Consider the following 14,274-nt stretch of genomic DNA (forward strand, 5'->3'; position numbering starts at 1 on the left):
ACACGTACATTCATTTATTCGATGGCTGCTACTTGCTTACAGGGCAAAGCCTTGGGTACGGATTCGTCAACTACCAGCGAGCCGAGGATGCGAGCAAAGCGATCAACACACTGAACGGCCTAAGATTGCAGAACAAGCAAATAAAGGTAATGTTTAAAGAGAAGTATTCGTTTTTTGCTACCGAATACTTAACTTTTGTTTTTGTTCGATTCCACCACCAGGTATCGTTTGCTCGCCCGAGCTCGGAAGCAATCAAGGGTGCGAATCTGTACGTGTCTGGTTTGCCGAAGAACATGCTGCAGGCGGACCTGGAGGCACTGTTTAGCCCTTATGGGCGCATCATCACGTCTCGCATCCTGTGCGACAATATTACAGGTAACAAGAGTGGAGTTTTTGGAAGCAAAGTAAGGGTCAGTAGGGGTAAAATCGTTGTTTTCATTTGTTTCATTTAATGATTCATTTTGGTTGGTTTATTCTATTCATACTATCATTTAAGTACTTTTTGAAGTTTTTGTTTAGTTTTTATAACTTTTATATGTGTTATTATTGTATAGCTTCTTGTTAACTTTTCTTTTGCACTTTTGTTACTATTTAATTTTAATTAAATTTTTTGTTGTTGTTTTTCTTTTTTTATTTATTTATTTTTGTTTCATAAAGCGCGACAGTACAGCACTCCAGCTGCTGGTGAAAACGGTAATGGTATGTATTTTATCATTTTAATTTTCATAGTCCCTGTCAGTCTTTTAAAACGGAAGGGGAATAACAAATGAAATTATGCTTAGGAAGAAGGTATGTTAAAAATCTTATGTTTAATTAATTTACTATTTCTTCGTATTTTCTCATAGGTCTTTCTAAAGGTGTCGGTTTTATCCGGTTCGATCAGCGCATGGAGGCGGAGAAGGCTATCAAGGAGTTGAACGGTACTGTACCGAAAGGGTCAACCGAACCGATCACCGTCAAGTTTGCCAACAACCCAAGCAGCACGAAAACCGTACCACCGCTAGCAGCCTATTTAGGTCCACAAGCAGCTCGCCGTTTTCCGGGCCCGATCCATCATCCGACCGGACGATTTAGGTAGAGCTCTGTCAGCCACAGGCCAGCTTCTTATATACTGTATTTGTATTTACATTAACAACATGTTTTGTGTTGTTTCATTATTTCGTTCGTCCATTGCATCGTGCTGGGTTCGGGTTGTGCTTCTAAAGCAGTGCCATTCCAAACTATCGATACTCGCCACTGGCAGGAGATTTACTGGCGAACTCGATGATTCCTACCAATGCCATCGCGAACGGATCCGGTTGGTGTATTTTCGTCTACAACCTCGCACCGGAAACGGAAGAAAACGTACTGTGGCAGCTGTTCGGTCCGTTCGGTGCCGTCCAATCCGTTAAGGTTAGTAAAAGATGCGGTTTTGACAATTTGATAGATTAATATCCACTGCGCCGAGGCAGTAAAACGTAGATTGAACTAAAAGCAGCCTTGTTATGTATGAATCTTGCAGCGAAACGTTTCTTATAGTTTTCATGCATTGCTTAAAGTTAGTGTTCAGCATCCCTATTGTGTGTGTGCAAAATGATTTTTTTATATTTATTTTGCTTCTTTTTTCTTTCCAGGTCATTAAGGATCTGCAAACGAACAAATGCAAAGGCTTCGGGTTCGTGACGATGACAAATTATGATGAAGCGGTCGTCGCGATTCAATCACTGAACGGTTACACGCTCGGTAACCGGGTACTGCAGGTCAGCTTCAAGACAAACAAGTCAAAAAATGCGTAAAATCAAGCCAATCTGCCACCGGAGCTGTTGGCCCACTGGTTGGCTCAGCTTTCGATCGTAACCGCGGCCCGCAACAACGTCGGTGGTGAGATGCAAGAGGATGCACGTCGCCGTCGACCGGCAGACGAACTCGGACGGCAGCGGCAGGAGGATCCTATAGGACTTTCGCGGCGACATCAACGGTCACGCGGTGGTGGTGGTGGTGGTGGTGGTGGTGGTGAGCGGGAGTTCGGAATGCTGGACCAGCGGCGCGCCCTCGACGGATGGATGAGCGAACTTAATGAGCTGCTGAAGATGCGTCCAATCCGATAAGCGTTGGACGCGTTTACTTTATTTATTAATGCCCATCATTTACGCATTTTTCATTTGCTACGAGGATGGCGTGATGATTGAGAAACAGGGCTGCTAGGGCAACAATCTGGTGGCATCAGTTGAGCAAAACAGACAAAGGAAACAACAAACCAAAAAAGGAGGAAACAAACGAAAAGATAAGGCTCATAGTGGAAAAGAATATAGAATCAGAAAAGAAGCGTAAAGAAAAGGGAATACGTGAAAAGATACACCATGATTCTACAAGTTTGTGTAATATCTCTAGCGAAGAAGTTGTACGGTGTTAGTTATCATTTGCACATTAATTTCTCCATCGAAAAAAAAAACGCCCATTTTCGAAGGCGAAAGTGGAAAATAGGGAAAAAGGGGGGGAAAATGTGCAATAATAGCTATAACCTTCGTTTCGACAGCCATTTAGTCAGGCTGCTGAGTGGAGGAGAAGAGCAAACGTAATGCAAACCGGAACCGTAATAATAATGAATGCTGCTGCTAGTGATACTGTCGTAAGCGGAAGTGCGTCATAATGACCATCCCTAAACATCGCCTATGTTCAGGTCAGACTTTCGATCTGACTTTTGAACGGAGGTTTGAGCTCGCCACACCCCCGACGAGACTCGCTAATAAGGAGAAGCATAAAAGGAATGGAGTGAAGAGTATCTGTAACTTGTTCGTAACACATGTATGGAAGGCAAAACATTTTTAGAAGAATTTTACACAAGGTTTTACACACGAGTAAACGAAACACGAAGAATTCACGGTAGTGAAGGAAAGGGAAAGAAAAAAGAAACGGTGGGAAAATTGAATGTACAACAGAAAGGACGAATGGGATGTGTGCGCGTTGAAAAGATACAGGAAACAGAGAGAGAAAATGCAGCAGTAACATCGAACGGGGGCTTCCCCAGGGCATGGGATTGCTAGACAAAAGGGTAATCGATAATGATGATGATGATGTCACTCGCTGATTTTTGCACCATGAAGAAACAAAGCAGTGTGAAAGCAGTTGTTCACTTAAGCTTCCTTTCCTCCCCTTTTTCTCTGAGGGTTTGGCGGTTCTGCGTTCGGCCAGCAACCGAGATGCTGACGGTTGTTTAGACACATTTAATTAACTTATTTATATTCATTTGTGCGTGTTTGCGTTCGTTCGAGTTTTGTTCGTTTTTAAGCATCACCAGAGTGGCAGTTCGCGCCGTTAACTGGTATCGTTAAGTTAAAAAGTGCTTTTGATTTTTATATTCTTCGTTCCTTTCCTTATTTGAAGTAGTGTTTTGCCACAAATTTAAAAGTACACACACACACACACACACACACACACACACACACACACACACATCCTATTGAATATTATTTAATACACACACATTTCAATTGATTATCACTTGTTCCATGCTGTTTGTGGTTTAGTTTTGCCATTTGTTTGGTGTCATTTTTTGCGAAAACTATTAGAGAGATGAGGTGCACGACTCGATGGCGTTCGCAAGAGATTTCCTTCAGTCTCAGATAATGTTTAGATATCTTTACTTTTTTTCTTCCTTTCTCCGGTAAAGGTGAAACGGATGCTGAGGTGCTAGTCGCAAAATTGAACGTATGGCGTGTATGTACATCAATGTGCTAGAGAATGTCCAATGTTAGTTTTGCTAGATAATACACTATTGCTTTTGTTTTCGTTTCTTTTTCAAATTAATTTTATTTTAATCAATATTTTGCCGAATCTTACACTAGCTTGGTGTGTTTCTGTGTTCAAGATAGCTTAAACAGAATTTGTTAAAGAAATCCACACGCAATTTAATTTAATGTCATAGTTTAATTTTAATCGCACGCGTTTGAGTTCGTTTGTATAATTTTGAATCGATTATTTAAGCGAAATTGTATCGAAATTGAGTTGCTTCACAAGAGTTGTTGGTGCGTAAAAAATGTTTCGATGTAAAACAATCAGGAGTGGAGAGATAGAAAAAAAACGTGACTCGTGAACCGTGCGCAAAGCAATGTAAAGTGAAAGGAAAGAAAGTACCAAATATGGAAACAAGATTGTATTCAAAATATTATTTATTTAGAATTGTGTATTATTTGTTTATTTTTGTCTTTATTTTTTAAATATTCTTTCTATATTGTTTTCTGTACGGCTTCCTCCCTACAACTTGTGTGTTTTAAATAACAACAACACAGTGAGTACGGTTGAACCTACTACGTTGCCCCATGAAGTAGTCACGTTCCGGCCCGCAACCACCTTCAACAGCGTACCGCTGCGTACGCGAAGCGAACGCAAACTATTTGGGACCACATTGACCAGTCGTAGCGAAGCGTAGTAGCGATCGAGGAGAAACTACAAAAGAAAAACAAAACAAGATGCAACTTTTTAGAATCGTTTAAAACGGTGGTAATTCTCAACTCTCTTTCGCTCTCTTACACACTCACACACTATACGAACAGTAGCATAACTTCAATGCACGACTGCTCGCTTGTTTCCAATTCCGCCCAAACAAAACAAACAAATGCATGTAGTGTATCTATATACAACACCATTGCTGTGGAGAACGTTACCACACACACACCCACGCAGACGGTTTTGATACTCGATGCCCTTAGAATGGGAGCGTATAATCGGTAGAAACTTTTTTGTGCTTTCCTGCTTGTGAAGGAACGTTGCTAGACGCATGAGCTGCTGTGCACAGTGTTGAAAGTATATAATAATTATTTTAATGTTTGCGTTTGTGGTCGAGTCCTGCCAATAGACTCATTCCAATACTTGTTTGGATGCACTTGTTTTTGATAGGTTATTCCACTATCTACAGAGTGGGAATAACGCAGAAGATTTTGGCTTTTCGAATATAGAAACCACTCAGTTTGAGTGATCTTTCGATATTCGATTGATAGCAGTAAATCTTACAACAACAACAAAAACTGGCCAATTTGTGTCGACACCTTTCCCATGAAATGAGAAACCCTTTAGTTACTAACAAGAAAACACAATGATCTGCTCAATCAATGGCAATGGAGTAAACAAATTCAGGTTGTGCTAGTCGATACGATTTGAGAGAAATCAAGGCAAAGGCGTTCATTGATAAAAAAGAACGCACAATACAAGGTAAACCAATAACGATGGAGGTAACGAAGCACTAACCTAGAGCAAACAGTACATAGTGTGTTACATGGAGAACCACGAAAGTTCCCTAACCTGATCCAACTGACGATGAAAAACACAAGCAAATGTAAGCACGATAAAAGCACAGGAACAAACCCCGAGTACGAGAGTCTACGATATTTATATATCTATACATCTACTATAGTGAACACGCCTGTACAAGTAAGTAAGTAAATTATATTTATAGCTCCCATCGATCGCGCGATCTTTCAAGCGAAAAGCATGGAGATGGTGGAGCAACTTGGACACCACAAAGAAAGAAACCGTGCGGAAAAATGCAACTAGAACAGCAACAGAAACAACAACATCAAGATCAGAAACAATAACAAGAACAGCAAAAACAAGGAAGGATGGTCATAGAGTGGGAAAGGAAAATACAATAACAGGAGAACATTCAAGGCATTAAACCTTATTAGTCCAATAGTAACATATATACATGTAATTCAATATTTACATTCTCAGATAGGAAAATTAACGCATAATCGATTAAGTAAAGCCACAAGCAAGCAAACGTTACGATCCCGTAGCCATCACCGCCACCGCCGGGCCAAAGTGCAATAGTTAAGCGAGAGATCGAGAAGGAAAGAGGGAACGGTTGCGCTACTATGCAGCCGATGTTCTTGAGATATTGATTGTCCATCTTTAACATATTCACTGCATTAATTTGATGTTGTTTAAATGCTATATACGTATAGTTCTATATCGCAGATTTTACCGTAACAGTTACATTAATCGGTCAAATCACACACAAACACATAGGCATCACACTCTACTATCAATGAAATTGTTCGTTGGACCGCTAGTTCTATCAATCTAAAAACTTCCATGAAGATGCCGGAAGATAGCGATTGGAAAGTATAAACAAAAGAGAAACAGAAACTAAACCAAATTAACAAAGAAAACAACAACAACAAACGATAACGAATCACATCAGTATTGTAGTAGAATGTAGCTCTGCTTTCTTCTCCTATTTATGGTGCAGAACGAATAGCGGATGTGAAACATCCATCCTACAGTACTTCCCCCAGCAGAACCGATACAGGCGATAGTTACGTCAGCATAGGCAGCGTAAGGGACACCTAATTTAGCGTTTAATGGAGAATGAAAGTTAGAATTGTAGCTATAAATGTTTATATTATTCAAACTATTTAATTATGTGTCCGCTATTCTTATCAATACCTCTCTTTGTAATCACTAACGTTCGATTAATCAAACCTACTCTCTTGATCTTATTTACTTGTGAAGAGCTCCTGTTGCAAATTTATTGATAAAAAGAAGAAAACCAAACCAAAAAAAACTACAAAACAAACAAACGGTCAAGAACTAATGGAATTACTCAATGCATGTCATTACGTTGTACCGGATCACATGAAAAGTAATGAAAAGCGATATGTTGTTTTTTGCCAAACAAAAAAAGAAGAAACCAAAACGATCATACTTTATGGTATCGTGTTTAAAATTATTTATATTGTACTTCTGCACATTTAGGTACTACTTTCTCTTTCAATGGCCGTTGAGAGGCAGCAAAAAAGAGGGGTTAAGGGGATACACACCCTGCAACAGAGCGCACTGCAATACGGAACGAGAGCAATGAGATAGGAACACTGAACCTATATAGATAAATAAAAAAAAAAAAAAACAAAAAATACCCAATCACGACCAATCAGACATTGTGTGTGAATGCGTGTGGGTAAAATTTTCAAGCTAATCTATTTTACATGTTTAGCAAACGTTTTGCTAGTATCGTATATATATATATTGATAGGAAATGTTTAATAAGGCTAACATTTGAAGATGAAACTATTACAACCCGGGGCAACCAACCGATTGGATGTGTGTGCGGACGGTGAAAAATCAAACCCAAGTATCGATAGCTGTCGATAGAAAAAATAAAAATAAAACAACATGTGATCCCACCAATGTAAAACCAAGAAAAAGTATTTGCAACTGTGTAAGAAGAACAACAAACCTACATACAAATAAATAAAACAAACAAACAAAACAAAACAAACAAGCTAACAATCTATAAGAAAGTATTATGAATGTATAGCAGAACGTAATTAACATCATTTTAGTAGAAAAAGCAGAAGAGAAGTAATAAACAAAGAAACTGAAGCAAACACTCCCCCAGCGAATCCTAGTGAGGAAGCGACTGAATTGAACCGTAAAATACTGATCTCGCTCTAAGCACTTAGGTAACTACGAACGAACACAGCAGCTACCAAATACCAACCACGCTGTTATGCCAAAATCAACGAACAATGGCAGCAGGAAGCAAAAGTATAAACAAAGAAAACGGGAAAGTAGAAACAAACAACACGTCAAACGTGTTACTAGTGAACGAAAAGCTAAAGTGAAAGGAAAGATAGGAAAAATCAAGGGGCAATAAAAGGAAACTGCTGTTGAGGAAGGAGCAAATAAAGTATTAAAAAAGGAGATAAAAAAGGACAAAAATGTTAACATTTTTGATATTAACTTGTAAGGAGAGTTAGAAAATAATAAAAACAAAATAAACAAAACAAAAACAACCAATTTACCATTTACACGTTGGAAGAAAAGTTAAAAAAAAGACACAAAAAAAGTTTACGTGTAATTACGTGTGTAAGCAAAATTGGGAGATTTTTAACGGAAACAAATTTAGGAAAATAACACCCGAATCGAAATAATCCTAAAAGGATAGAATTGATAGAAGAACGAAAAGCAAAAAAAAAAAACCAGTGGCTAGTAGCTGTGGAGAAAATGAATTAGACAAAATTTAAATAAAAAACAGAAAAACAAACACGTAGCCAAACTAAACGTGGGAAAAACTTTAGCGAATTGAATCGAGCGCGAACGCAGAAGAAAGTTGTTAAAGCAAATACACCTGGTGCAATTTATTGACTACATTTATGTCATTACACTTTCCAAGTTTAGTAATTTTTGGTGTGTAGTATGAATTAAACGAATATGAATCACATGGCTCCTAGTTACCAAGCTGAAAATACACGAGCAAGCACAAGTTAGTAAGTAAATGAACTAATAAAGTTTATATCAGATTATCTTCTACTTGCACCCTTCCCCGCCCCTTTTCGCCGTGTCAATGTTTTTTCTGCATTCGTTCCGTGTTTTTTGGCAAATTAGGTTAATAGTACTAAACTACCCACCACTACCACCTATCCCGGCCCTTTTCCAGTCCATGAGATGGGTCGGGGAGATATAACACGAACCATTCCACTAGTTCGATTAAAAGAAGAAAAAAAAAACAACCAATCACAGTCACAGTCCGTTCGGTCAGTAATGCTTAGCGAAATAAAAGAGGAAACCCTTTCAGCGCCCCTGTGCCGAACAAAACAAGCAATAGCAATCAAGCTGTCAGCAAAGAAGAAAAGCAAAGAGGTGGTTATCAGTGGGCAGAAGGCAGATGAAACACCCTCACACGGGACCCCACACAATCCCAACAGTAAGCAATAAAAATATCACAAAAAAGCAACAGAGGGAAGCTAAGGGTGTGGCGGTATATATGATGTGTAAGCATTTTAATCTAATTATTATCGAAAATCAGCTGTATAAGTAAGTGTACGTGTTCAGTGACGTGACGCCGTTAAACTAGTCTCAAGCTGCAGCAGTAGAAGCAGCAGCAATAGAGAATATATAGTTTTTATCCAAGAGCGTTGCGTACGCTGCATTAATTTAATCTTAATCTGAAAAAAAAAAAGATTGTAATTGATTTATTTATATTGAAGAATAACATCAGCAAAGTAAACGACAACAAGTAAAAAGAGAAAACAACTAGCTTTAGTTAATCACTAGCCCGTAAGACATATCGTAAAGTATTATAAATTCTCGTATTATTGTCCCCGTTTATCGAAAACTTGAACATGTTTGCAGCATATTGATGTCTGGCTAAAACTGTCTTCTACATTATCACGTTTAAACTCAACAAAAACACACTCAGCAATCAGCAATAGCAAAACAAAGAGATCGAAAGGGATAGTGGAAAGAGAGAAAAAGAAAGAGGAAAAAAGGAAAGCAAGAAAGTAAAAAGAAGAAAGAAAGAGGAGAGTTGAGGAGAGCAATAAAGAACATCACCAAGATAAAGCAAGAAGATAGAACCAAACCAAAACGTAAGAAAAAACAACGACAACAAAGACAAACAAACCAAACTTTAAACAAGCAAGAGAAATCGATTATAATAAACAAAAATCTTTATATGTCTCTACGGAATGTCCCTGTATTCGGGTAGATTTGGATATTGTGATGAGCAGAATGGAGAAGAAATAAGGGTCTCTCTCGGATTGTTAAAAAAAACCGAGCAACAACACATGAACACAAACCGATACACTCACACACACCAAAAGGATACACACACATATACTTTATTGAATTTAAATAAAGCAGAAAAAGCAAGACAGGATGTTTCTTTATGTGTTTTTATGTGAAAGATAAGAACCATATTTTTGCGATTTTTTTTTTTCCAAATATCGTTTTATTTTTATCTCCAAAACAATGTTTTTTTCACAAATATAACGAGTCAATTATGTATGTGTTTTAAAACTATCTTAAAAATAACAATAAACAACAAACCTCCGATCCGCTGCGCAATCAGCTCTGATGACCGTTTGTGGTGCACTCTGCTGTGAAATGACGTACGCAGTAGAGGCTGCTGGGGTAATACAGGCATTTTTGGCATTCACTTTTTTGTCACTAATTCAATTTAAATCGGTCAAACCTCTATATAGCTCCCTTCACTGAAGCAAACCTTCTACATTTGAGATAAAAATAAGAGTTCGAATAATTTTACTAGAAACATTGCAAAAAATCATAAAATTACAACGATATTTTGATTCAAACGGACAAATTACGGACGTTTTGATTTGAATTCCGGACAGCCTCAAAATTTCGTCTATTATCTTCAAATTCATACCCATACTACACTTTTTTAGCTTTTACGTATTTTAAGTTTCGAGCTTCTAATTCTGAGTAAAGGTATCCTATAACGACAAAACAACAGGGTTTGGGTGCTGTTTTGCTCTTGTACTCGTAGATGCATAAAACCGAAGAACTGCTACGCGAATTTTCGGGCTTTCCCGTACGGGCATTTGTTTCATAAATCTTCAAATATCATTGTTTTCTAGTTATTATCGCTTTCTAGAAACATATTATTAACTACACAATTAATTACAATTTACTTTCGCTATCCGAAATTAAAAAAAGGATAAAAAATCGAATTTTTGAATTCCGGACAGAATTATATACGTTATATGATGAAATTCAGAGCACCATATGATACAACACTGTTTTTTTCACGTTGATAACTACTTCCACAATGGATTCCGATGTATTTCAATGCACTTAGATGCGATTTATAGATTAGTTTGATTACTTACTTACTGACTTATCCGGCGCTACAACCGCTTTGCGGACTTGGCCTGCCTCAGGAGTGTCCGAAACCACTCACGGTCTCGCGCCTTCGTCTGCCAGTCCGTTATCCCAGCCTTAATGGCGGACGCCTACACGCCATCTTGCCACGTCAATTTAGGCCTACCACGCCTCCTCTGTCCTTGTGGAAACCTTAACCTTTTTCAAATTATCCGACCGACAGAAAATATTTATTTACTGTGGCATTAGTCCTAGTAGGGGTTAGTTACAGGGTTTTCGAGGATTATATAGACATGTTCAGCGAGATGTAGATTTGTTCATCCATATAATAGACTCTTTCAGCGAGATATAGATTCGTTCGAGCATATAATAGACTCTTTCAGCGGGATATAGAATTGTTCGGATGTAGGTGTAGACATGTTCGGTTATACTGTAGAGCTGTCACTTTCGTACCCCTTGGACTGCAGTTTGGATCGTTCTCATCAGAAGGTAAACAAACGATTTTCGTAAAAATATGTTTGTATTAACTAATTCATGCATTAAACAGCTTGGGGAATGATTATTAGCTTCTTTAAGGACTTTTAAGAATGAAAAATTGAACCCTGCGGCACAGTGTGTAAACAAAACAACTGACAGCTCTACAGAATCGCTGAACATGTCTACGCCTACTTCCGAACAATTCTATATCTCGCTGAAAGTGTCTATTATATGCTCGAACGAATCTATATCTCGCTGAAAGAGTCTATTATATGGCTGAACAAATCTACATCTCGCTGAACATGTCTATATAATCCTCGAAAACCCTGTATATGTTTAAATTATTCTAGTACAACATGGCAATCTGTCCGTAATTTGATTCATAAAGGCCTTATTAGACGGAGGAAAGTACTGTCATTTGATTTTGGAATCCATCCTTCAAACAGAGTTTGACAGATAGATGCCAGTCGAAAAATCAAAATTCGGCATGATCAATTCCGATTTGCTCAAGAGTAGATTTTTGCTGTCAATGTCTATAGAGCGTATTGAATTTCTTGATAATGATGAATAAAAACAACAAAAATGAGAAACAACGAATGATTCTTTCGCATAAAGCCAGGAAAATCAATAAATTAAATAATAAATGTGAAAGGTGACAGAACAATTATCTTGCCTTATTACACGTACGAGAGGTATTTTTGTGCCAAAGTCTAATTTTGACAGATAAATGCCAATCGAGAAATGACAGTATTTTCCTCCGTCTAATAAGGCCTTAACGGTATGCACCTCTGGGGTGCACAACGCACCTTTTCTTATTTCATATGTACAAAGCTTTTTTGGTAAATTTAACTCAGAGCTTAAATTTGCAAGTAAGTTTGTCGGTAAGTTTGCAGATTTACACGCGTTTTAATATTTTTTTCGATTATGGCCGGAGACATGATGCACCTAACTTCTTTTTCTTCTTTGGCACAACAACCGCTGTCGGTCAAGGCCTGCCTGTACCCACTTAGTGAAGTGAGCTTGGCTTTCAGTGACTTATTGTTACCATAGCAGGATAGTCAGTCCTACGTATGGGGGCACGGTCTATTCGGGACTTGACGGGCCCATAACCCATGACGGGCATGTTGTTACGTCGTACGAGTTGATGACTGTACCACAAGACAGGCCAACAGGATGCACCTAACAGATCCGCATGTAATGCAACAGTGTAATAATGCAGTACAAACTAGAATGAGTTTTGATATAATTAGCATTTATTTTGGTACATTTTGCACCGTTGTAATGGAGTATCTTATCCCAGCACGCATGCATTTTGTACAACACAGTGGAAAATGTAAGGCCGTGGGGCCACTGGGCTTTCTCAAGTTGAGAAAACATTGTCAAGCATTCATTTAAGTTTCTCAAGCACTCAAAACTTGTTCTCAGGCGCGAGGCCGTGGCTTTGGTCAATTGTTCTTACTCTGAGAAACTAATATAGCCACTCATTTCCCACACATTTTCCAAAGAGGTTACAGAAAAACGAATAGCACAATTGCTCATATTTTAGTTAACCGTTCGCTGCATCGTCAACTTTCTCAAAGATTCTCAAAGATTCTCAAACCGGTTTTGTGCCGATTTGACAAACGTTGAGAACGCAGGTTTATCAAAAGCACTAATGATCGTTGAGAAACCCCATGGCCCGCGGTCTAATAGTAACCAGGCACACAACGGCTCCAGAACCGGCTCCGAACCAACGGCTCCGGACTAACGATTTAATGGAGATTGTATGATTGTATGGTATTGTATGGTATTGTATGATAGTATAAAAAACAAATGTATCTTCTTGCGGGTGCGATCTTCACTCGATGCGGTTGCAGTATTGACGGCACGTCATGCATTGTAGAGCGTTCGTTGGTCCTCACGTTAAAATAAAATTATCTGGAACCAGTCGGAGTCGGCTCCGGTTTCGCTGCCGTTTTGCCCATCCCTATTGCATGATGATTGCATGATTGGATGATTGTGTATGATCAGCATAAGCTAACAGAAGGATCGATCCTAAGTTTTATAATAGAAAAAAAACTCACTCATCCGGTTTAGGCCAATTATTCAGAATGTTTTGCATAGAAAATAACGTAAATTTGAGCATTATTTTCTATGCAAAACATTCTGAATAATTCCCGGGTGTCCTTGGTCCTAGGTTGTGCATCTAAGGTCTAAGGGTTGTTCGCAGTTTTTAAGACCCTTTTTCCAAATTGGTCAGATTGTCTTTCTTCTTCTTCTTGTTTGGCTCAACAACCGATGCCGGTCAAGGCCTGCCAACCCACTTGTGGGGTTGGCTTTCAGTGACTTATTGATTTCCCCCCATAGCAGGATAGTCAGTCCTACGTATGGCGGCACGGTCTATTTGGGGCTTGAACCCATGACGGGCATGTTGTTAAGTCGTACGAGTTGACGACTGTACCATGAGACCGGCTTTGTCCGGCAGATTGTCTTTAGGACATTGCTATTTGTTAGTGAGTATACGTTTACGTATTTTTTTTCTACTTCAGAGTTTGGCAAAGAATGTGAGTGTTTAATGAGCCCACTTCAAGCCCAGTTGAGTTCATTTGAAAGTGTATATGCATTGATTAGTTGTCTCCGAATAATGGTGTTTTAAAACATTTAATAAAATAAGTATGAAAAGGTTTTCCTTACCGCAATACATTAAACCGTATACATTCTCAGGTTAATTTATCACCTGCTTGAAAAAGTGTGATTGTTTCATAAGGCTTCTCTGAATCGCTCTATCGATTGTTCTACTGTAGGCTTGTATTGTTGTGCCATACACGGTTATATATGGGTTTACGCCCCCATAGGAATAATCGGGAGTCGATGAGTTTGGGTACAGCTGTCCTTGGTTCGCCCTAGGTACAAAAACATACATAAAAACGCACAAATACCTACACAAATCCATATTCATCAACGGTTTCTGTTCTTACGGAGAAATCTTACAAGTTTCCGATATTTTCATACCTTAATTTGATTATAACACACGAATTGGAAGAGACACATATTGGAAGTGATATAGCAGTATATGTGTATTACCCACGGGAAAATAACAGCACCAAATGAACTAACTATTCATTTACTAAAGCCCTGCCGGTGGGCTCGTCAACGGAAAGCATGTGGTTCTTTTTCTGCGCCCACACCACCATCATCACCGCACCATCGACGGTC

At 38.7% G+C, this 14,274-nt stretch overlaps 1 protein-coding gene across 4 annotated transcripts in view; it reads left to right on the forward strand.

Moving 5' to 3' along the window:
- Positions 1–9,542, forward strand: part of LOC121595237 (ELAV-like protein 3) — a 51,483-nt gene extending 41,941 nt beyond the window's left edge. Inside the window, exons 6-11 of one of the 4 annotated variants that reach the window (XM_041919029.1) lie at positions 43–146; positions 222–375; positions 658–699; positions 846–1,074; positions 1,209–1,392; positions 1,614–9,542. In XM_041919029.1, the coding sequence (XP_041774963.1) occupies positions 43–146; positions 222–375; positions 658–699; positions 846–1,074; positions 1,209–1,392; positions 1,614–1,775 (875 nt within the window). In that variant the 3' untranslated portion in view covers positions 1,776–9,542. Of the gene's footprint in view, positions 1–42; positions 147–221; positions 376–657; positions 700–845; positions 1,075–1,205; positions 1,393–1,613 lie in introns of all 4 variants that reach the window. The other 3 variants (XM_041919028.1, XM_041919031.1, XM_041919030.1) reach the window with 3 other exon arrangements.
- Positions 9,543–14,274: the final 4,732 nt, after the last annotated feature.

The sequence above is a fragment of the Anopheles merus genome, chromosome 3R, assembly GCF_017562075.2.
Source record: "Anopheles merus strain MAF chromosome 3R, AmerM5.1, whole genome shotgun sequence".
In the NCBI taxonomy this organism is placed as follows: Eukaryota; Metazoa; Arthropoda; class Insecta; order Diptera; family Culicidae; genus Anopheles; species Anopheles merus.